Source organism: Hippoglossus stenolepis, chromosome 9 (assembly GCF_022539355.2).
Source record: "Hippoglossus stenolepis isolate QCI-W04-F060 chromosome 9, HSTE1.2, whole genome shotgun sequence".
Classification (NCBI taxonomy): domain Eukaryota; kingdom Metazoa; phylum Chordata; class Actinopteri; order Pleuronectiformes; family Pleuronectidae; genus Hippoglossus; species Hippoglossus stenolepis.
The window spans coordinates 14589844-14611857 of NC_061491.1; the positions used below are offsets into that span (position 1 = coordinate 14589844).

The following is a 22014-nucleotide window of genomic DNA, read 5'->3' on the forward strand; positions in this document are numbered from 1 at the left end:
GCGCCACCGCCTCCATCACAGCAGCCTGTGCTGCCCAATCAAGCTCAGACTCAACAGCAACTACAGAATGGTAACATCCTCAAAACAATAGTTTTTATTTTTTTTATTTTTATTTATGAAGGATTGGATCATTTGACTCTAGGCCACCTGCAGAAACAAACATCACTTTTTTAATGTCTCGTGTTTTTGTTGACTACATGTTTATCACAGAGTCCTCACATCACCTGATATCCAGAAAGGAGTCTGGACAGCTTTGTATGTATCACCTGCATGTTTCCCCTGCCCTAAGTGCTTCATGGTGATTCTAATAGAGTACCCAATAGAATCTGAGAGTCATCTAGTCCTTAAGAGAAGATTGTACACCGAAAATGTCTGCCAGATACTATTCAGAGCTGTGGTGAAGTAGCACAACAAATCCATCCAGCAGACAGGCTTTCTGGGTATTAGACGAGGAGTAAAAAAAAAAAAGGTTTGTGCTGCTGTTTGACTGTGCTGTCTCTTATCAGTCTGATTTCTGCTGAGTCACACAAGCACATGTGGAAAAGCCTGTGGCACTCTGCGATGCTCCTCCAGGCTCAGATGGCAACAATGACCTTTTTCTTTGTCCTCCATTCCTTCCACATGCTCACTGTCATTTGATGAACTAAGAAGAGAAGGAGGGAAACACCTTGTCCCCCCTCCTCATCCCCTCAGCTGCCCCTCCGACTGCCTCTATAACTTAATAACCCTTAAGTAGTGACGGTGCTGCCACCCTGTTGTAGAGCTGTGTCCCAGTGCTGACCCAGCTCATCTACTCCTCCCAGATTAGAGCAAATTATTAATCCCTCTGCTCTGGTAGTCTAGGCTCTCAGTGACTGGTGCCAGCAGGCTTTGGTCTGCCTTTGCAGAGGGAAGCTGGGCTGCCATGATTTATCAGATGACACTGATCGTTATGAACTCTTGAAGGGATAGTTCACCGAATAATGAAAATTCTCTCATTACTCACCACTATGCCGATGGAGGAGTGGGGGAAGTGTTTGAGTCCACAAACACTTCAGGAGTTTCAGGGGTAAACTTTGTTGCAGCAGAATCCAATATAATCGAAGTAACTGGCGACTTATACTTCAGACATAATAAAACAACAGAAAAACATTGTATTTTAGGCCTAAAAGTCAACTGGAAGTGGCTAAGCTAGTGAACGTAGCCACATGGTGTAGTTGTATGGAGGCATGTTATGATTTTGCTGTTTTATTACGTCTGAAACTCCAAAAGTTTTTTGTGGACTCAAACACATTTCATTTTTCGGTGAACTATCCCTTTAAGGAGTCAGAGAGGGCTTACTCACATGTTTGCTAACTTGTGTTTTCTTATTGAGGTTGTCACTGACCTGAATTAATACTAATCTCTGGGTGTTCTGTGCTGGGAAATTTGAAATAATCCTCTGATTGAGAACAAGGTCATTTACACCTTGTTTTAAGACGAAATGTCCGCTGTTATCTTCCAACAAGGTGTATTCAGAGACCGCTAACGTCCGCTAGCTCAGACACTTCCTGTGGACTTTTATGAATTTAACATTTGTACAGTGATTTAGAGGAGATTTCAAAATATTGAGATGTATATCGTGTATCACGATATAGCCTAAAAATATTGCAATATTTGTTTTAGGCCATATCGCCCAGCCCTAGCTTGGCTAGCTGGGTCTTGTCAGGTTCACTTAGTTATTACACATAATATTAAACAGACCTGGGCCCGACTGACTTGCCCTAATACAAAGCACATGTCTTACACGGCAAGTCCTCTGGTCCAGTTGTGTCTTTGGATGCAAATAGAAGTGATGAATGAAGAGAGAGCAAAACAACATGCGCTCTGCATGGTTTGAACACATTGTAAAGGCCTTTTGTTAGTTATGTAGAGAAAACAGCTACTGTTATACTGGGGCCACTGTGTGCAAGACACTGCATCCTGGTCTGTGCTTGAATACTATCACTGTTCTACTTTATTTGGAAATAGGCCAAGGTTTCCCCCTTCTGTTTGAGGGAAGGCCGCCTGAGAGAAAGGAAAGATGCAGTGAGAGAAAGATGCTGCTCAAGTCAAGTATGCAGATCGAGGAAAAAGAAGAAATGGATTGGAAGAGGCATGAGAGAGGAAGAGACATATCTTGAAAGAGAAGCTGATGGCATATTGGCAGTGAAAGGGAGCAGAGTTACAGTCTCTCTTGTCTTTATAGCACTGAGGAGGAAGTCGAACTGTGTGAAAGAGGTGGAGAAACTGCAGGAGAAGAGAGAGAGGCGTCGGCTTCAGCAACAGGAGCTCAGGGAGAAGAGAGCTCAGGTACAATACCATTCAACTTTCTGAATTTATTTAATTAATCTTGATCATCAATCAGTCATGGTACTGAGATGATATCCTGAAAGACATTAGATGATTTTCTGATCAGTGAATACATCTCCCTCTTGTCATTTTTGTTTCAGGAGGTGGATACGACGATTCCTAACTATGAGATCATGTACATGATCCGAGATTTCCGAGCCAGTCTAGACTACCGGCCACTGACCACATCAGATTTGGTGAGTAGACTGTTTCTTTTTTTTCTTTCTTGGTTGTTGTATGTTAGCCCTCAGTCACAAATAATTAAAAAGTCCTTCTCTGTTTCACCAGATTGAAGAGCACAGAATATGTGTTTGTGTGAGGAAACGTCCACTCAACAAAAAAGGTAAAGTCTTTTATCTTTGTGAGCAACTGTTACACGCCATATTTTATTAAAAATAAAAGTATTACAAGTCTTTTTTTTGCTGTTTTGCAGAATTGTCCATGAAGGATTTGGATGTGATCACCATCCCCAGTAAGGATGTGGTGATGGTGCATGAACCTAAACAAAAAGTGGACCTGACTCGCTACCTGGAAAACCAGACATTCCGCTTTGACTACGCTTTTGATGACAGCACCACCAACGAGATGGTTTACAGGTTTGTAAATTTTACACACCCTGTGTAAAATGGTTCGATGTTATATCTTTGGCAGGAGGAGTAGTGAATGGATGTGTTGCTCTGTGTTTCACTGCAGGTTCACTGCCAGACCTCTAGTGGAGACCATCTTTGAGAGAGGCATGGCCACTTGCTTCGCCTACGGACAGACGGGCAGCGGAAAAACACACGTGGGTTACATTCAAGGAAAAGCCAAAAAACACATTTCTTAAAACAGATGAAACCTAATTTTTCCTATGAGAGTTTGGAGGAATTTTATTGCCTATAATTTCAAAATATCACTTCACTTATTTTCTCTGTGTTCTGTATTTTAGACTATGGGTGGAGATTTCTCTGGGAAGAACCAAGACTGCTCCAAAGGAATTTATGCGTTAGCTGGTAAGTCCGTGAACCATGTTTTCTCAAGTAATGTTTTGTGTTCTAATGATGTAATTTAGGTTAAATGTTTCGATCTGTCATTTCTTTTCTTGCAGCTCGGGATGTATTTCTCATGTTGAAGAAACCCAACTACAAGAAATTAGATCTACAAGTGTATGCGACCTTCTTTGAAATCTACAGTGGAAAGGCAAGTGATTATTATGATTTTAATTCTGCTCACAAATTAAATATCGAAATACTATAGTAAAAATAGGATCACTGGCGGTTAGACCGATCATAGATTTAATAGAATAATAACTGTACTACTAATGTATTCAATATTTTGTAATTATTCATATTGGTAATATTTAAAATTGAAATGTATTTATTTATTTATTATCGATTTATTTCCAAATCGCTCCTCTGCCGCTCTAACAGAGAGAGAGAGATGAGTTTTGCTCACTACTTAGTTGTAACTATTAATTCTACCTTAATAAATAATACTCACCATGTTGGGGTGTCAATCAGATAGTTACTGCATCACACAAGAAAAAAACTGAAAAGATTTAGGAGGCACTGGATTTACACAACATTATCATGTGCTTAATATTAACAAGATATAATTTAAAATTATAGTCAATATCAGATAATCGCCACAGCACTTTATGTAATCATTAGTTTTTGTTGTTTTGCTGTGTGTACCTTTAGGTGTTTGACCTGCTGAATCGTAAAACTAAGCTGAGGGTGCTGGAGGATGGGAAACAGCAGGTGCAGGTTTTGGGGCTTCAGGAGAAGGACGTGAGGTGCACAGAGGACGTCCTGAAACTGATAGAAGTGGGAAACAGCTGCAGGTATGAAAACAGAAACTCAGGCAATCTAGTTGTTAGTGGTGCAATGTCACGACTCCGAATTTGTTATTTTTCACTAAATGTTATTATGATCATATTTTTCTGGCTGCTGCACTTTTCTCTGCACCCTTGTTTGCCTTTTGTTCATCTTTATGTCTGATTGCTCTCTCTCTCCTAGAACATCAGGGCAGACGTCAGCCAACGCTCACTCATCTCGCAGCCACGCTGTATTCCAGATAATTCTTCGGAGGAAGGGCAAGATGCATGGCAAGTTCTCCCTCATCGACCTCGCAGGAAATGAGAGGGGCGCTGACACGTCGAGTGCCGACCGCCAGACGCGGCTGGAGGGAGCTGAGATTAACAAAAGCCTGCTGGCGCTGAAGGTCTGTAGACGGGAAGGGGAGTAGCTCTCTTTGTAGAGACTTGAGCGTTTCACTTTATTTCATAATCACTCAATTGCTTTTTTAAAACACTTCCTTTCTTCATGATTCAGGAGTGCATCAGGGCTCTTGGCCACAACAAGCCCCACACTCCATTTAGAGCCAGTAAGCTGACCCAGGTCCTTAGAGACTCCTTCATTGGGGAAAATTCACGCACATGCATGGTCAGTTCTCTTGTTTTTATAAATAACGTGTTGTCTCACCTCTGCCATACATGACATTCATCTTAATGATACTCTCTCTTTATCTCCACAGATTGCAACAATCTCTCCTGGTCTGACATCGTGTGAAAATACACTCAACACACTACGCTACGCCAACAGGTGGGAATATGTCTTTGCCACAGAAACCGATGGAAATTATGAAATTAGAGCTTTTATAATTCTATTATAATCCCCAGTGGTTTTTGTGTAGATTTAAATTAGTTTTACAAATGTTACTGTGAGTTCCTCTCCCTACCCTCAGTAGTTCTAACTCTCGTGTCCCCTCTCACTTCTCGTTTTCCTGCTTTGTTCCCCTCTCTTCTCTCCGGCCTTCTGCTTGTCTTCTTTTGCATGTGACACTCTTCATCCTTCTCCTTTGCTTTCATTTGTGTCTTTTTTAAAATCTTAAATAAGCTGTGGACATTACTGTTTTCTCCTGAAGAACAACACAACCATAAAGCTGCACCTGTGAAAAACCTTATTCTTTTCAGTGACATCATTAGCAGAGTCTGATTGTCGTGACATCTGTGAATATATATACACACAGTTCAAAACTGACTTAAGAGGGTTATGGATGAGGCTACAGTTTTATGATTCTTGATGACTTTCAGGAGGCAAAGTTCAACACTGAATATCTTTCTTCTCATGCTTGCTTAGGTTGAATATTTATCTCAGCAAGGTAACACCACCAGATGACTTCGCCAGAACACCCTGTCAGTGTTACCTCGAGCTTGAGCTAACTGAAAAATAATGTTTACAAAGTAACATAGTTAATAATATCCTCAGCTTCCACTGCTCTCTCCTCCGTTCTCCCCAGGGAGAGGGAAAGCTTGCTCGCAGCCTCTGAGTGGAAATAATCTGCAACTCTGACCGATGTAATATAATGCCAGGCAGCAAGCTCCTACGTTTACAAACTGATATGATTCAATGAAATGGCTCTACAGCTATAATCTGGAGGCAAGCAAGAAGAAGATATGGTACACCTGATGCCTGGCCTGGGATCATCTCGGGTCACACGCCACTTTGTTTTTATAAATATTCCACCTATGCATGCACATAGTCGCTCAGTGAACACTCCCTCTGGATGCTCAGGAAGGATGAAATAGAAAACTGTGAAGCATATAAAAGTATCAAGCATGAGTTTTTGGGTGAAATGCTAAGCGGGTAATCCCTCTCACATGGTCCTGATTAATTACCACTGTACCTGCAGGAACAGTGGTCCAAGGTGCTAATATCTTATTAGCTGGGTGAGGCCTCATTAAACATGAGCTCAGTCTTTAGGTGGCATGTATTGGATTGAATTAGCATTGCAAGCAGGTGAACCAGACAATCTTCCCCACAGTGTGTGATACAAACAGGAGAACATTTACAGGACTAACAGTCATCTCTCCCCATGCATGATTCATCAAGGTCATGATGCTGTCATCCTGTGCTATTCGTGAACGCTTGACCCAAACCGTTAACGCCGCACTCCAGATCAAACGGCAGCCACGCCAGAGTGGGTCTGGCACGGCGGAGACTCTGCCTCCAGACCAGCTCATTGTCTTTTCTCTGGCAGAGTCAAGGAGCCACCCAGGACAATTAAATCATGATGGAGGGTGGTCGACCCAACATCCACGCTGTCAATCAGCTGATCTTTTTAGATGAGCAGTGGCTGAGTATCTCGCCACAGAGAGATTTAATTTCAAACTGCTCTGTGAGTAGAATGTAAGTATTACGGGTATGGATCTAATCTATATCAAGTTATAAGTGAAATAATCATATCACATATTAGTATACAGCAAATTCTAAATAAGCAATTCATGGACAATTAAGAATCAGAATTGACATTGTCAGTAATGTCCACTGAACTAGACGTTCTGTCGGATGTTCAGTTTTTGCTGATAGTGAAGTCATGTGAACTCCCAAATGTTCTTCAGAGGAGGAGTGTGTTCCCAGTCATTTTTACCTTCCATTGGGCCATGTCTCAGGTAGTGGAGATGGAGGATCAGGTCCTCGAGGACCACCGAGCTGTTTTCCAGGTAAGAGCACTGAAGAAAACTTGCACTGAGGCCGCTTTCACACCTACCTTGTACGGTGTGAACTTTTCCACTTTTTAACTAAAACACCAGATGTGAAAGGTGCGACAGCATTAAACAATCGAAGAAGGAAAAAGAAGTGGAAGCAGCTCGCAGGATTGCTTGCTGTCTTTGCCTCAGACGATATCATGTGCGAACGACATGGACGCTCATTTTGCTGGTAGTCGAACCACGATGATATTACAGTGGCAACGAAGTTAACGAAGTGAACCAGTTCATTGATTTTTTCCATTAAAACAGAAAGACTAAATTTGAATGCCCTTCATTCAAACACGTACAGAACACAATGTCTGAATTGACAACACACAGATGTCAGATGCACGCCCATCTAAAAACCAGTCAATACCAGGTATGGGTAGACGCAGCCCACGTAGGTGAGGATGACAAGACTAACCACATTTCGATAAGTCTTTAGTCTAAAGCTTTGTCCGATTTTATCTGTGAAGACGCCCTAAATACTACAGCTCGCCTCTTTATGACTTTTTATGTCCATATATGAAGACAGTATATCCCATGTGCTTTTAGGTATGCAAATAAAGCTGGACTAACACAGCCATGTCTTACCATTAGTATTAATAAATGCTGTATATTGTTAAACATCAATTTTGACATCACTCATCATTTTAGAAACTGTGTAATAAAGAGCAGTTTATGCTCTTTCTAACTAGCTTCCACTGGTATCATTTGTAAAGGCTGGGTGCTAGTTAAGAAGTTGTTCTTCTGTGTTGCTGGTTGGATTTCCATTAACTAATGAAGCACCTTTCTCTGTGAGCAGGAGTCGATCCGGTGGCTGGAGAATGAAAAGGAGCTGCTGGAGATGACAGAGGAGGTGGATTACACTTGAGTCGTACGCCACCAGCCAAGCAGATCCAGACTTGAAATGAACTCACTTGTAGCTCCGAGGAGCAAGTCCAGTCGGTGACACATTTCGATTACGACTCCACAAACACGAATCACTTCTGTTTTACAATGATGTTCTTCCTTTTCGACAGATAAAGTGAAGTCATTCCGCCTACTCCGGCAGGAGGAGGAGCAGGCCAGTAAGCAGATCAATCCCCAAGAGGCCACGCAGCCTTAGTGACTGGAGGCCAAAGAGATCGGCTGGCACATTCAGAAACGTAACCACTTCAGATGTTCGGCACAACTCGGCTGTCAACAGCAGCTGTGAAACAACATTAAAAAAAGGACTGTCTGATGTATCAACAGGCTCAAGGGAATCTCATTTGTCATGATCCTCTCCTCTAACAGAACTGGCTCTCACTCAATATGGTCTTAAGAAACTCGGGAAGGAAAATAGTTTTTCCTTTTCTTTCGGTAGATTTTTCTTTTATACTTCTTGTACTTTCTTGGAATACAAACTTTTTGACCTGGCTAAAGAAGATCTCCATCAATCTGTTTTTAAGGTTTACCGCAGTGAACCAGTATTTAATTAGTGGTTGTCCCTGGCTGACATGTCTGCATGTGCACTCAGTGATAGCTAAAGCATTCACTGTCTCAAGATTTCATGCTTTGACTCCTCAGTTGTAAAGACATATCTCATAAGCGATCTCTTCTTTCATTTCCTCCCTTCTGCAGTGTCGAAGTTCATAAAACGTATTTGAAGCAAGAAAACCCATCCAATAACTAATGCAAGAAATTCAATAACTTCTCACAAAACTTTCTTTTGTGTCTACACTCAATAACACGGTGAATTACGTCAAGCCAAATCAAACAAGTAGAAATGAAGAAGGCCCAGTAGCTGGGACCGAGATTGTGGACATCATCTACGCAAAGATCGACCAACATCAGGTGAACTGACAGCTTTAAAACACGAAACCAACGCAACCATCTCAGCCGTACAGAGAATAATAGCTTATTTAATGCAATAAATCAAGGCATTGGCTCAGTTTTAAAGTTTATCCACATATTCCATTATTCCAAATCAAAGCTCCACAAGATGCCTCCAGACATATCCCCACAATGTGACAAATGTAATACTAGAGAACAAATTCCATAGATTTGTTCTCTGTTCCAGGAAAGAAATACTGACACATTCTCTGACATTCTTAATCCACACATTGAACCTTGATCTGTACTGATCGCAGAGCCTGATGTTACATTCTGTATTAAGAAGAGTTTATCCTCTCTTCAGGCTGTAGCTCAGGAAAATGACCTACACCCTTCACCTTGAAGAAATAAGGTTCTCGCTGAGGAGCAGTCTGTGTGACAGGATTTTGCTGCCACCCCCCTCGACTGTTACCTAAAAAACTATCCACATGTTGACTGTTACTATTCTTCACCTGATAAGATGCGTGTTCTTTTGTGTTTATATTGGACACCGTTGTCTCTCCTCATTAGAAAGTTTTATTGTGAAAGGGTTTCACTGGAAACACTGATGCATCAGTCTATCTTGACAGCCTCTGGCGACCAGAGCGAGTAACTACATCTCTACATTTGTCAGCAGCAATAATGAAGATGGATGGCTGAACCACATCATGCACTGAACATAAATGCATGGCCCCTCAAAAAAGGGTTTTAATAAAAAATGTCACATTTGAAAGTACTAATTAGACGTACTAATTAGTTGATAAGATAAGAAGCAACAGTTGCTGCCCTTGTCTGAAGTATCAACTCAGTGATAGTCACGTGATGTGGACACAGAAAAACAAGAACTTGTGGCCAATCTTAATTTATTGTGAGCTGCTGCTTAATTCCAGTAATATTAGGACTTTATTCTTGAAATCTCTTGAATTTTTTCTCTTCAATGTGGCCCCAATACTAAAAGAAATCCAGACAGATTTTTGATTAGAATAATCATCTATTACAGATTATTTGTGATGGATGACAAATTCTCTCACACGCACACACACACACACAAAAAACTTATACAGCCTCCATCAGCCAAAAGTTGTCCCAGTCCCAAAAGTTAACAGTCATCAGGGTAAAAAACTCAATATGAGCTCTTTAAATGTTTCTTCTACATATTCTTTGTGTTTCAATGTGGGAAATTCAGTTCCTCCAAGCAAATTCCCTCTATCACAGGGCTGGGCTGAGTCACAAGCTGTTGGCTTTGTCCTCCTCTGCCATTTAAGAAAAGTGGATTCCTGCGGAGTTGAAGGCGTGCAGCAGTCTGAGGATGAAGAAAAATACCCACGATTAAACAAGTCAAATCAGTCATTTTGTTACAGGTAGACTCTTTGGTAAAAAAGGATTTGAAGAAGCTTACACCATGAAGTCATCGATATCCATGGACCGGGCTCTCTTCTCACTGAAATCTACCTCCTGCAACACGCTCTCAATCTTCTTGGCGATGCTGAAGTCTGTGGGCACTTCCTGTCAAGTTGAAGCACAAGACTTTAGATTCAGACAAAAACTAGGGAGTGTGCAACAAGTGGCCGCATTTAGTCAGAATCTCACATGGCTGACAGAGCTGTACACTGGGATATTCACTCACCACATTGTGCACAGAGCAGTGAATTCTGTAGTTCTTTTCCAGCAGCTGTTCCACAGCAGTTGACCTGGAAATTAGAAATCCACATTACTGACGGTGTTTTTTCCCCACACTGACAGAAGAGGCTGCAGGTGGAGTGGGAGCATCTGCAGCAGGCGGTTAGTTACTCACTTGAAAGCTGCACTGAGTGTTTTGTTTTTCCTCACGAAAGCTATTCTGACCAGGCCGTCCCACTCCTGTCCAGGAGAGAAGAGAGCACAGTGTTAAATATCTACAGTTCATCTCCTGCTCTAAATACTAAGGTGGCCGAGACGTCTCACACAAATGCATTAATAGAAAACACAACTGCAAAAGCCACACAATGGAAACACAACATTTGTTTCATTGTCATCATCCGTTGTCGCTCACTTCCGTTGTGGTTGTGTTTCCATCGTGTGGGTTTGTAGTTGTCTTTGCATTTGAGTTTTCCATCAATGCACTTGTGTGTGAAGTCTCGGCCACCGTAGAATACAGTCTCACAGTGGGAACCATTTCAAGAAACTCTACCTGGAAGTTAACTGGAGGGGGGGGATTTTTCGGTTCTATCCTGACGACACTTGACTCCACTTTTGGAGGAGGACGGAAATTATTCTTCCCCACCTGATTGAAGGGGAAACATCAACAGAGAGTCACGGTTGTTGCAACAGAAAACAATCTTGATGAAAGTGAATCGTCCAGAGACACTGTCATGATGTAGCGGTGTCAGAGTTGCTTTTGCACACCGACCTTCATGAGGTGGTCGACACGAGCCAGGAGCTGTGTGTTGATGGACAGGCGGCAGTACAGCTTGTCTCCCGGTGTGGCGACCAGCCGCATGGCAAACTCTCTCTGGAACATCAACACGGCACACCTGAACAGAAGTGAAACAAAAAGAGCTTCTGAATGCTCCACCTGCACATGAGACCAATGTAGTTCAAACCTCGTTTTTTTTTTATAAATGTTCTGACCTGAAGAAAGGTCGGTGAAGCAGGAGCTTGAAGACAAACGGTGATGAAATCTGCACAACGCATAAAGAAATGCAGAGATTCAGATAAATGCAGGGAATGATATATTGTCAGGTCAGCTGTGTGCAGGAGGAAAGCCGTTTACCTGGTAAGGTAAATTAGCCACACAGACGTCAAAGAAAGGCAGATCTGTTTTTAATACATCTCCAACTAATATTTGAAGTTTGGTCTGCATGGGCCTGTTGGAAAAACACAGCCCTTTCAATAGATTGATTTTCACTTTACTCAATTGAGATGCTGAAAATCTGTTATGGGAGCTCCACTGGTTTATGGTTGGCAGATAAAAAACAGCCGATATGAGCCTTTCACAGACAAATCAACAATGCAGAAAAGATGTACATTTTTTTATTTTCTAAAATCAAGTTCTACATTACATATAAATTTTCTATTTCTTTATAGTTATTTATAATTAAGTTTATGGTTACATCTCAGGAATATTGACAATTTCTTATTGGCCCCCAAAAACACATAACGTATTGTCGGGCTCTACTATGGAGGCACAGTGCAGTTGTCTTCACTCGCGTGCACTGGACTCTTTTCTGAAGCTCAGCCACCAGTCTGCCGTCCAACTCACAGGCCACCACCTGCAGGAATATCAATTACTCTTTAGAATGAACAGCTTCAGACAATGCAGGTGGTTGTAAACAGTGATGCTATAGTCTGTGTTCGCAGCCACTCATTCAATGAGAATCTGACATGAACTCGGGTCCGGACTTTTTATGTGGTTTGCCTCTCACACACGAAGAACACAGCAGGAGATTGTCTCGGTCAGACGCGTTCACAAAAGCAAGGAACTGTTTCATCCTCATGTGTTTGTATTCTTAGTTTCACGTTTTGTGTCAGAGATCAACACACTCAATCGATTGCTCACAGGAGTTTATATAAGTCAACTTTCCTGTCTCGACCTGAGAACTTGGAGCGTGGTAGCGCTTTGTGTCTCACCTTCTTAGCCTTCTCCAGCAGTTTCACCGTCATGTTTCCGGTACCGGGTCCCACCTCCAGAACCACGTCTGTCGGCCTGAGAGCAGCCTGAAACACAGGGGACACACACACAAATTAGGAAAACTGTGTACAATGACAATACATTTGTGTGTCTGCGGAGGTGCTTGTGTGGGGAAATTAAACTGTCCGTTCACATCTCAGTGGCAGAGTGCATTGGAACAGCCTCCCACCTTTTCAATGATACTATTGACAACCAGGGGATTCTTCAGGATGTGCTGGCCGATGCCGGTGTTGAACATGATCCCTGCAACAGACAGCAAACAGGACAGTGTCAACAGTGAGGGCAGGAGATGGATTTACACAAGACCAGGAAACAAACTACTTCTACAATACTCTTATACATTATAAACAGTTTATAAACATAAATTAAATAGTAAGTTTACATTATATGTTGAGTTAATATTCAGTTAATAAACAATAATAATAACAGTTGAATTGAATAATATCAAGAGAAACATGATTTTGTAGTTTTCACTTACAGTTAATGATTGTTTTTGAATTAAATATGAGAACAAACCGCCTGATGGTAAATCAGTTTGACATTAAATATTGATTTAGTGATATAGACTCGTTGTATGTTGAAATGTTGTCAGTTTAAATAAAGATAGTCTGAATTACATTGTTTACCTTGTAACAAACTGGGAACATGAGCTGAGCGTCACAACAAAACTTTATTGACAGCACGTGAAAACTCCCTTTATTGTTAATGGTGTTTGACACTGATGTGAATGTTTTGTATCGTCATGATGACGAAGATGATGTTTGACCACAGACTGTAAATAAAGAGGGTTTGACTCTTCTCTCAGCAGCTGAACGTCATGTTAGCTGTCGTGCTAATGCTAACCCCCTCCCCCGTAGAGACGAACCTTGGTTCTTGACTTCCTGGTGCTGCCTGCTTTTCTTCTCCGCTTTCACCTTCGGCATTTTTGCTCCGTTTGAAGATCCACAAACACGAAGTTGACAGTAATAGCAGATAAATCCGTGAGGGCTCCTGAAACACGTGTAAACCCTTTCTTCTTCGCGGATTTCAAGCTTTCCTCTCCTCCTGTGTCGCCCTCTAGTGGCAGCTGAACGCCTCCTACATTGCTTTTATAAACTACAATATCACTGGGATCATCATGAGTTGGTCTTTGTCTGTTCTGTCACTTGTCATTATATCTTTCAAACAAGTGAACTGAAGTAAGAACAACTGCAGTGTTTGCCTCTGAAATGTTGTAGAATGGAAATATAAAATACTTTAAAATTGAATTACTTGATGTACACCTATATCAAATGTACACAGGTACTTCAAAATTGTATTCAGTTGCAGAATTGTTTAAATGTACTGAGTTAATTTCTTCCCAAGGAACCTCCACCAAGGCCCAGACAGTCCCCCTATGAAACCACCGTTAAATTCACTAGATCCAGATTTTGATTTGGATCTGCACCAAATAGCGCACACTCATAGATTTCAAGTCCCTGAACATTTTTCATCAAGATCCATCGATTATTCTCTGAGTAATCAATGAAAATGTGGAAAAAAACATCATATCTCGCAATATAGAAGAAAGTGAAAAACAATTCCTGGATCCACACTGAAATGTAATGGCTTCTTTTCTGACCCCCACCACTTCCCTACACCAAGTTTTGTGGTAATCCGTCCAGTAGTTTTGTGTAATCCTAACATAAACTAAAAGATAGACAAACTGAGAATATAACAGAGGTAATAACAATTTGAATAGCTGGTTTTAGATTTATATTTTATTATCTATTAAACAATGCAACACTGAAACATAAATATGAGTGAAAAGATTCCTTTTCCTAGTCAGAGATGGGAATCTCCTCCAGTGTCATGGCGATGTCTCGAAGTTTGGGATCATCCAGCCAGTTGACTTTATAGGCCAGGAGGATGCCCTGAGGAGAGACACACGTGTCAATACACCAGCTTCCAAGTTCACTTCACTCATTAACCAGTCAGACCTTGTAGTGATAGAATGTATTTTTAAATTCTTGTACAATTTACCCTCAGGACGTTCTGTGTCATGATGGCCAGCTTTTTATATTTCTCCAGGTTCGCCTGGCCTTTCTCTAGCACTGCTTTGTACTTCTCTGTGTCCGGGTGCTCTTTCCTGGACATCAGCTCCTCCATCTCTTTCATTTTCTCATGTGTGAGGCGTTTCATCTCTACATACACACACACACACAAATATTATTGACAAAGTGACTCTACTCTGTCAAAACAATAAATGTGTTGTTTAATAAAAAAAATGAATGGATGATAGTTCTGGGACCTCGTTGTTCACCATTTGTCAAGGGAACATGGAGCAGAGAAAAACTCTTCAATCAAGTGAAAATTTGAAATGAACCACAGAACATACCAAGTCTCGTCTTCTGTATTTCTGTAATTTCATCTTGAAGATCTCTGGACTCCTGAAGAAAAAATTGAAATAAATCACCTCAATTTGAAACAACACTTTTATCCTAATACATATGTCAATTTGTAAAACAGAAAACTTGCAGAGCTCCTCCCAATCTACTTAATAGAAGAAGAGACTACTTACTTTCTGAAGTTGTTTTATATGTGAACAAAAAGCCATGCATCGATCGCTCACAGCTTTCAGTCCGCTAAAAATATAAATGTACAAAGCTGTCAATCAATATCATAAATACATCAAAATAATGGGATAGAGTGAGCCTAGTTATATGAGTTGACATACTCTGCCTCTGAATTGTTTTCTTTCAGCTTTTCTCCAATAGCATGCCACATCTGCATCCTGAAAGACACCAGTCAAATCAGTTAATGTCCAAGGTTAACCAAGGGTTTACGGATTCTAGATCATATATTTTCACATTGTATTATCATATATGCAGAGAAATCCATCATTCATCAAAGAGAATAAAGGATGTTTTTAAAGCGGTTTACCTATGCAGTGTCAACATGCTGTTAAAATGATTCGTCTTGACTCTTTCCAGCTCACTGACGTAATCTGGTCTGGAAACGTAGATGAAAAATAGATCCAATTTACATTGCATTACAACAATGTAAATTTAAAAATGAACTTAATCCTGTATTTGTTTTGAAGTTCTAGATCCACACCATTGGTTAAATACTCACAAGTCTCTCTCTGCTTCAGATGTGCTGCATGACCTCTTTGCTTTTCCTGTCACAAGAAAGAGAAAGATGTTAATGCTTCAATTGTTTAATTCATTATATTACAAGGTGATGAAAAAACATATCTACCTGCATTGAGCTGTACAGCCATCTCAAAACACTGGTTGGACATCTGTTGCTTTATTCTGAAAAGAAAGTGATTTCAGAGATTACAAAGATTCCAGCTGTTGTCTCATGTCAAGAAGTAGTGTTTTAATTGGTGCGTGATCCAACTGGATTTCAAGTGGAACCTTGACCACTGCGGTTAGGATGTGATTCAACAGATGAACCAGCACTAAGTCACTGAGAACTGCACGGTGAAATCTAAATTTCTGTGGGTCGCATATCTCGAGAACCATTCACCTTATCGCCTTCATACTTGGACATGCAATACGTTCAATATTAATAAAGATGGAATAAACAGGCAAGCAGTGCTCTTTAGCAGCGGAGGCTGGGACTCATCAACAAAAGGGACGTTGTTGATCATGACAACAGGGTTTTCAAGACAACAGCAACAACAACTGAGTGTTCTGCCTACTGAGTCAAGCTTCATAATAAACAGGCGAACAGCTCTTTGAGCAGCAGCGGTGGTGCAGCTTCATGGTTCTGTGTCCTGAGTCCTGCAGCTGGTCTTTACTTGTCATAGCTCCATTACTGCAGGTCACCATTGCTTGAAAGCTGCAACCAGCATCACCACAGGCCAAGCAAACAGCCCATTGCAAAAACAGGCAGGTTTGGAACAAGCACTGCACTAGTGGTATTAAAAACAGGAGTGTTGAAGCAGATGTGAGAGAGGAACCTCAGCATGTTTGCCGGCGAGATGTCCCGCTGTGCGTTGGAGCTGTCGGGAGCAGGACCATCATTCAGTGCCACAGCCTCCATCGTGTGTTTGAGGTCTCCCACGCTGTCGGATTAACCACTGAGTTAGTTCCATGATGAAAGATCTTCACAAGGAAAAGTCCATGTCAACTAATACTGTGTAGACTTACCCATTAAAAATAAATTACTCCTGTTATATGCTACTGAATTTGGATTAAGATCTAAGCAGGCAGAAGTATGATTGTCAGAATCTAATGAACTGGCTTTATGGGGAAACAATATTATACACTGTTAAAATAGCAATAAATATATAGAAGTAGAATTATGGTGGAAGTGAAGAAAAAAGTTAAGAAATACGAAACATATTAAAAGGGAAATATTTTCCCGTGGGCTGGAAGTATAGCAAATAATAAATACTCAAACTACAACTACCTAGAAATTGCAATTAGGTCCAATACCCCCAGTTTAAGAAGAGTCCACCCCTTTTCAATGCAGTGTAAAGTTTAAACAAACTAATAATGATAAAAATGCACGAGTGAAGAAGTTTATTTTCTACTCACCGTTGCTGAGGTCACACTGCGGACTGATGGGAGTTGAATTAAACTATCTCACTTTGTTTAATCGAGCTTAACGTTGTCGGTAAATTGAAATCAAACACAGAAGTTAATGTGTGAGCGACTAGCTACGACTGACAAATAAAAGTTCAACATTAACTTCTCACAAGCTTTCAGCGGCTGTTCCATGTGAGACTTTGTTACTGTCACTTCTCGGACGGTGTTTTTTGCTTACATCCGTTAGTTTCAGAGATATAGAAACCCGCCAGGAAGTATTTAATATCACACACATGTCTGTCAGCGCCCTCCACAGAGGCCTGGAGTGAGAAGTGAAGGTGTGGGGAATATTTCAAGATTTCCAAGACTTTCAAGAATTCGAGACTTTATTTTGGTCATGACTCATGTGAATCAGCAATAACATACAGCATCTGCTGTGGCATGATCTTGCAACTAGAAGGGAAAATGTTACCAATATACCACACTATATATTATCCTTCTGCTTATGCATACTATTTCGCTTCAGAAACTGTTAAGATGACATTAGAGCCACAAATCTGACTAGGTTTGTCTCCCACCACCAAGACTTCGAAGAAACCTTCAACCTGTGTCCAGGAGACCTTCAGCATGTGTCTGTCTTATCTCCCGGGATTTTAATATTCACTCAGTTCACACACATAGATCTCACAACACATACCGTAGTTCTCACAACACATAGTCAACACATAGTTCTCACACAAACTCTCACACACACTCTCACACACAGTCTCACACACACTCACAAACACACACACACACACACACACACACACACACACACACACACACACACACACACACACACACACACACACACACACACACACACACACACACAGCATGCGCTCCCTTCAGATTTTATCAATATGATACACGTCCATGATCTAATTTTCGCTGCTTTCATTCACTTCATCAGCAGTTCACTGTGGAAAACCTCCACTGCCTGCCTCATCCTTCCTTTGCATGATGTGACATTTTTCATCCCTTTTCTTCTCCTTTTTTGCTTTCATTTGTGTCTTTTTTAAATCTTAAATAAGCTGTGGACATAACTGTTTTTTCACTGACTCCTGAAGAACAACACAACCATCTCAATGTGGGTGTCTCATTTGTTCCGTATGACATCAGTGGTGAGGCCTGATTGGTCGGGACATCTGTGAATATATACATTACAAGTTCAAATCTGACTCTGGTGAGGTTATGGACAGCCACAGTTTTATGATTCCTTGGATGACTTTCAGAGGCAAAGTTCAACACTGAATATCTTTCTCTTCTCATGCTTGCTTAGGTTGAATATATATCTCAGCAAGGTAACACCACCAGATGACCTCGGCCAGAACACGCTCCTGTCAGTGTTACCTCGGAGCTTGAGCTAACTGAAAATAATGTTTTACAAAGTAACATAGTTACTAATATCCCCAGCGTTTCCACTGCTCTCCTCCGCTCTCCCAGGGAGAGGGAAAGCTTGCCGCAGCCTCTGAGGTAAATAATCTGCAACTCTGACCGATGTGGTCATAATGCTACAGGCAGCAAGCAGTTTACAAACTGATATGATTCAATGAAATGGTTCTACAGCCAGTAACCTGCGCAAGCAAGAAGAAGATATGTACACTGATGCCTGGCCTGGGATCATCTCGGTCACACGCCACTTTGTTTTTGAGAATATTCCACCCATGCATGCACATAGTCGTTCAGTGAACACTTTCCTGATGCTCAGGAAGGATGAAATAGAAACTGTAGAAGCCATTAAGTAAAAGTGACAAGTATGGGAGCTTTGGGTCAAATGCTGCGGGCAATCCTCTCACATGGTCCTGATTAATTACCACCGTACCTCCGCAGGTCAGGTCCAAGGTGTGCTAATATCTTATTAGCTGGGTGAGGCCTCATTAAACATGAGCTCAGTCTTAGGTGGCATGTATTGATTGAATTGTATTGCATAAGGGGTGAACCAGACACCTTCCACTGTGTGTGGGACACAGAAAATTATACGGCAAACATTTACAGGACCAACAGTCATCTCTCCCCATGCATGATCTCACTGCTGTCATGATGTTGTCATCCTGTGCTATTCGTGAACGCTTTGACCCAAACTGCTAACGCCGCACCTCCAGATCAAACGGCAGCCACGCTCAGAGTGGGTCTATGCCAAGGAGACTCTGCCTGGGACTTAGCTCATTGTCTTTCTCTCTGCAGAGTCAAGGAGCTGACTGTGGACACCAACCAAGTGATGGAGGGTGGTCGACCCAACATCCACGCTGTCAATCAGCTGGATCTTTTAGATGAGCAGTGGCTGAGTATCTCACACACAGAGAGATCGACTTCAAACTGCTCTGTGAGCAGAATGTAAGTATTGATGGGTATGGATCTAATTTTATATCAAGTTATATGAAACATCATATCACATATTAGTATACAGCAAATTCTAAATAAGTAATTCATGACAATTAAGAATCAGAATTGACATTGTCAGTAATGTCCACTGGAACGGATGTGTCTGTCGGATGCTCAGTTTTTGTTGATAGTGAAGGGTGAACTCCTGTAAATGTCTTCAGAGGAGGAGGTGTCTCCCAGCCATTTACTCATTGAAGCCATGTCTCAGGTAGTGGAGATGGAGGATCAGGTCTCGAGGACCACCGAGCTGTTTTCCAGGTAAGAGCACTGAAGAAAACTTGCACTGAGGGCCGCTTTCACACCTGCCTTGTACGGTGAACTTTTCCACTTTTAACTAAAAAGATCGAGATGTGAAAAGGTGCGACAGCATTAAACACCGAAGAAGGAAAGAAGTGGAAGCAGTTTCGCAGGATTATGCTAGTTGTCTTTGTTTCAGACGATATCACATGTGCAACGACATGGACGCTATTTGCTGGTAGCTCTAATCCAATGGCGATATTACAGTGGCAAATTGGTTAACGGGCGAACCAGTTCATTGATTTTTTCCATTAAAACAGAAAGACTAAATTTGAATGCCCTTCATTCAAACACGTACAGAACACAATGTCTGAATTGACAACACACAGATGTCAGATGCACGCCCATCTAAAAACCAGTCAATACCAGGTATGGGTAGACGCAGCCCACGTAGGTGAGGATGACAAGACTAACCACATTTCGATAAGTCTTTGGGTCTAAAGCTTTGTCCTGATTTTTATCTGTGAAGACGCCTTAAATACTACAGTGCTCATTTCTTTATGACTTTTTATGTCCATATATGAAGACAGTATATCCATGTGCTTAGGGTATGCAACAAAGCTGACTAACACAGCCATGTTCAACATTAGTATTAATAAATGCTGTATATTGTTAAACATCAATTTTGATATCACTTCATCATTTTAGAAACTGTGTAACAAAGTTGAGTTGTAAGTTTTGTGGCCTTCCAATTACCAACACTGGTATCATTTGTAAAGGCTGTGCTAGTTAAGAAGTTGTTCTTCTGTGTTGCTGAAGCTGATTTCCCATTAACCAATGAAGCACCTTTCTCTGTGAGCAGGAGTCGATCCGGTGGCTGAGAATAGTAAGGAGCTGCTGAGATGACAGAGGAGGTGATTAAGAGTGACGTTGAGTCGCACGCCACCAGCTGGCGCAGATCCAGACCAGAAAATAGAAATCCTCATCGAGCCCGAGGCATAAGTCCAGTCGAATACTATTTGACACTGGCCAAACATGAATTACTTCTGTTTTACACGATTCCCTTCCTCTTTCGATGATAGTATGGAAATATTCCGCCTCACTTCCAGGAGGAGAGCAGGCCAGTGGGCAGATCAATCCCAAGAGGCACACGTGGCTTCAGTGGATTGGAGGCTAAAGAGATTTAAGTGGCACATTCAGAAACGTAACCACTCAGATGTTCGGCACAACTCGGCTGTCAACAGCAGCTGTGAAACAACATTAAAAAGGACTGTCTGATACCACAGCCTATGAATCTCATTTGTCATGATCCCTCTCCTCTCTAACAGAACTGGCTCTCACTAATATGCGGTCTTGTAAGAAAACCGGGAAGGAAAATAGTTTTTCCTTCTTTCGGTAGATTTTTCTCTTTATACTTCTTGTACTTTCGAACAGAATCTTTTTGACCTGGCCAGCTATTAAAGAGATCTCCATCAATCGGCTTAAGGTTTACCGCAGTGAACCAGAGATACTGGTGGCTGTTCCTGGCTGACATGTCTGCATGTGCACTCAGTGATAGCGTTTGTACACCACTGTCCTAAGATTTCACAGTTGACTCCCTCAGTTGTATGCAGACATTCCTATAAGCGATCTCCTTCTTTCTGTATTTCCTTCTGCAGGTTAGTTCATAAATCAGATTAAACAAGAAAACCCATCCAATAACTAATGCAAGAAATTCAATAACTTCTCACAAAACTTTCTTTTGTGTCTACACTCAATAACACGTAAATGCTGGCTGTCAAACCAAACAGAAGCAGAAATGAAGAATAGGCCCAGTAGCTGGGACCTAGATTGTGACATCATCTACGCAAGATCGACTCAACATCAGGTGAACTGACAGCTTTAAACACGAAACCAACGCAACCATCTCAGCCACAAAATAGAGAATAATGCTTATTTAATGCAATAACCCAAGGCATTGGCCTGGCTTTGAAGCATCCACACAGTCCATTTATTCAAACCACCAAAGTCTCCACAAGATGCCTCCAGACATATCCCCACAATGTGACAAATGCAATACCTCAGAGAACAAATCTCCATAGATTTGTTCTGTTCCAGGAAAGAGAAATACTGGACACATTCTCTGATATTCTTAATCCACATTGAACCTGATCCTGTACTAATTGTGCAGGGAGCCTCGGATGTTACATCTGCATTAAGAAGAGCTCAACTTCCTTCAGGCTGTAGCTCAGGAAAATGACCTACACCCTTCACCTTGAAGAAATAAGGTTCTCGCTGAGGAGCAGTCTGTGTGACAGGATTTTGCTGCCACCCCCCTCGACTGTTACCTAAAAAACTATCCACATGTTGACTGTTACTATTCTTCACCTGATAAGATGCGTGTTCTTTTGTGTTTATATTGGACACCGTTGTCTCTCCTCATTAGAAAGTTTTATTGTGAAAGGGTTTCACTGGAAACACTGATGCATCAGTCTATCTTGACAGCC

General features: G+C 41.4%; 3 protein-coding genes across 5 annotated transcripts; 1 reads left to right on the top strand and 2 right to left on the bottom strand.

The window, feature by feature from the left end:
* Positions 1-1963: 1963 nt before the first annotated feature.
* Positions 1964-21059, top strand: LOC124852380 (kinesin-like protein KIF2A). Its single transcript, XM_047341260.1, has 13 exons — positions 1964-2310; positions 2451-2546; positions 2638-2692; positions 2783-2945; positions 3043-3133; positions 3278-3341; positions 3437-3528; positions 4029-4171; positions 4347-4551; positions 4662-4772; positions 4864-4931; positions 19094-19243; positions 20963-21059. Exons 1-13 carry the CDS (start codon positions 2116-2118, stop codon positions 21057-21059), a joined length of 1530 nt encoding a protein of 509 aa, XP_047197216.1. The 5' UTR covers positions 1964-2115.
* On the bottom strand, positions 9938-13838 carry LOC118114842 (probable dimethyladenosine transferase). 3 transcript variants are annotated; one of them, XM_035165554.2, is made up of 12 exons: positions 13231-13600; positions 12535-12608; positions 12305-12391; positions 11885-11946; positions 11448-11541; positions 11306-11355; positions 11085-11208; positions 10866-10958; positions 10491-10555; positions 10323-10386; positions 10095-10201; positions 9938-9998 (listed from the first exon to the last, which is right to left on the bottom strand). In XM_035165554.2, exons 1-12 carry the CDS (start codon positions 13286-13288, stop codon positions 9956-9958), a joined length of 921 nt encoding a protein of 306 aa, XP_035021445.1. In that variant the 5' UTR covers positions 13289-13600; the 3' UTR covers positions 9938-9955. The 3 variants fall into 3 exon arrangements, with proteins under 3 accessions (XP_035021445.1, XP_035021446.1, XP_035021447.1); XM_035165555.2 differs by lacking the exons at positions 11448-11541; positions 11885-11946 and having other exon boundaries at positions 9956-9998; positions 13231-13838; XM_035165556.2 differs by lacking the exons at positions 11885-11946; positions 12535-12608; positions 13231-13600 and having other exon boundaries at positions 9956-9998.
* Positions 14087-16406, bottom strand: cenph (centromere protein H). Its single transcript, XM_035165561.2, has 9 exons — positions 16294-16406; positions 15585-15640; positions 15459-15504; positions 15267-15335; positions 15061-15117; positions 14905-14968; positions 14722-14773; positions 14367-14527; positions 14087-14257 (listed from the first exon to the last, which is right to left on the bottom strand). Exons 1-9 carry the CDS (start codon positions 16374-16376, stop codon positions 14165-14167), a joined length of 681 nt encoding a protein of 226 aa, XP_035021452.2. The 5' UTR covers positions 16377-16406; the 3' UTR covers positions 14087-14164.
* Positions 21060-22014: the final 955 nt, after the last annotated feature.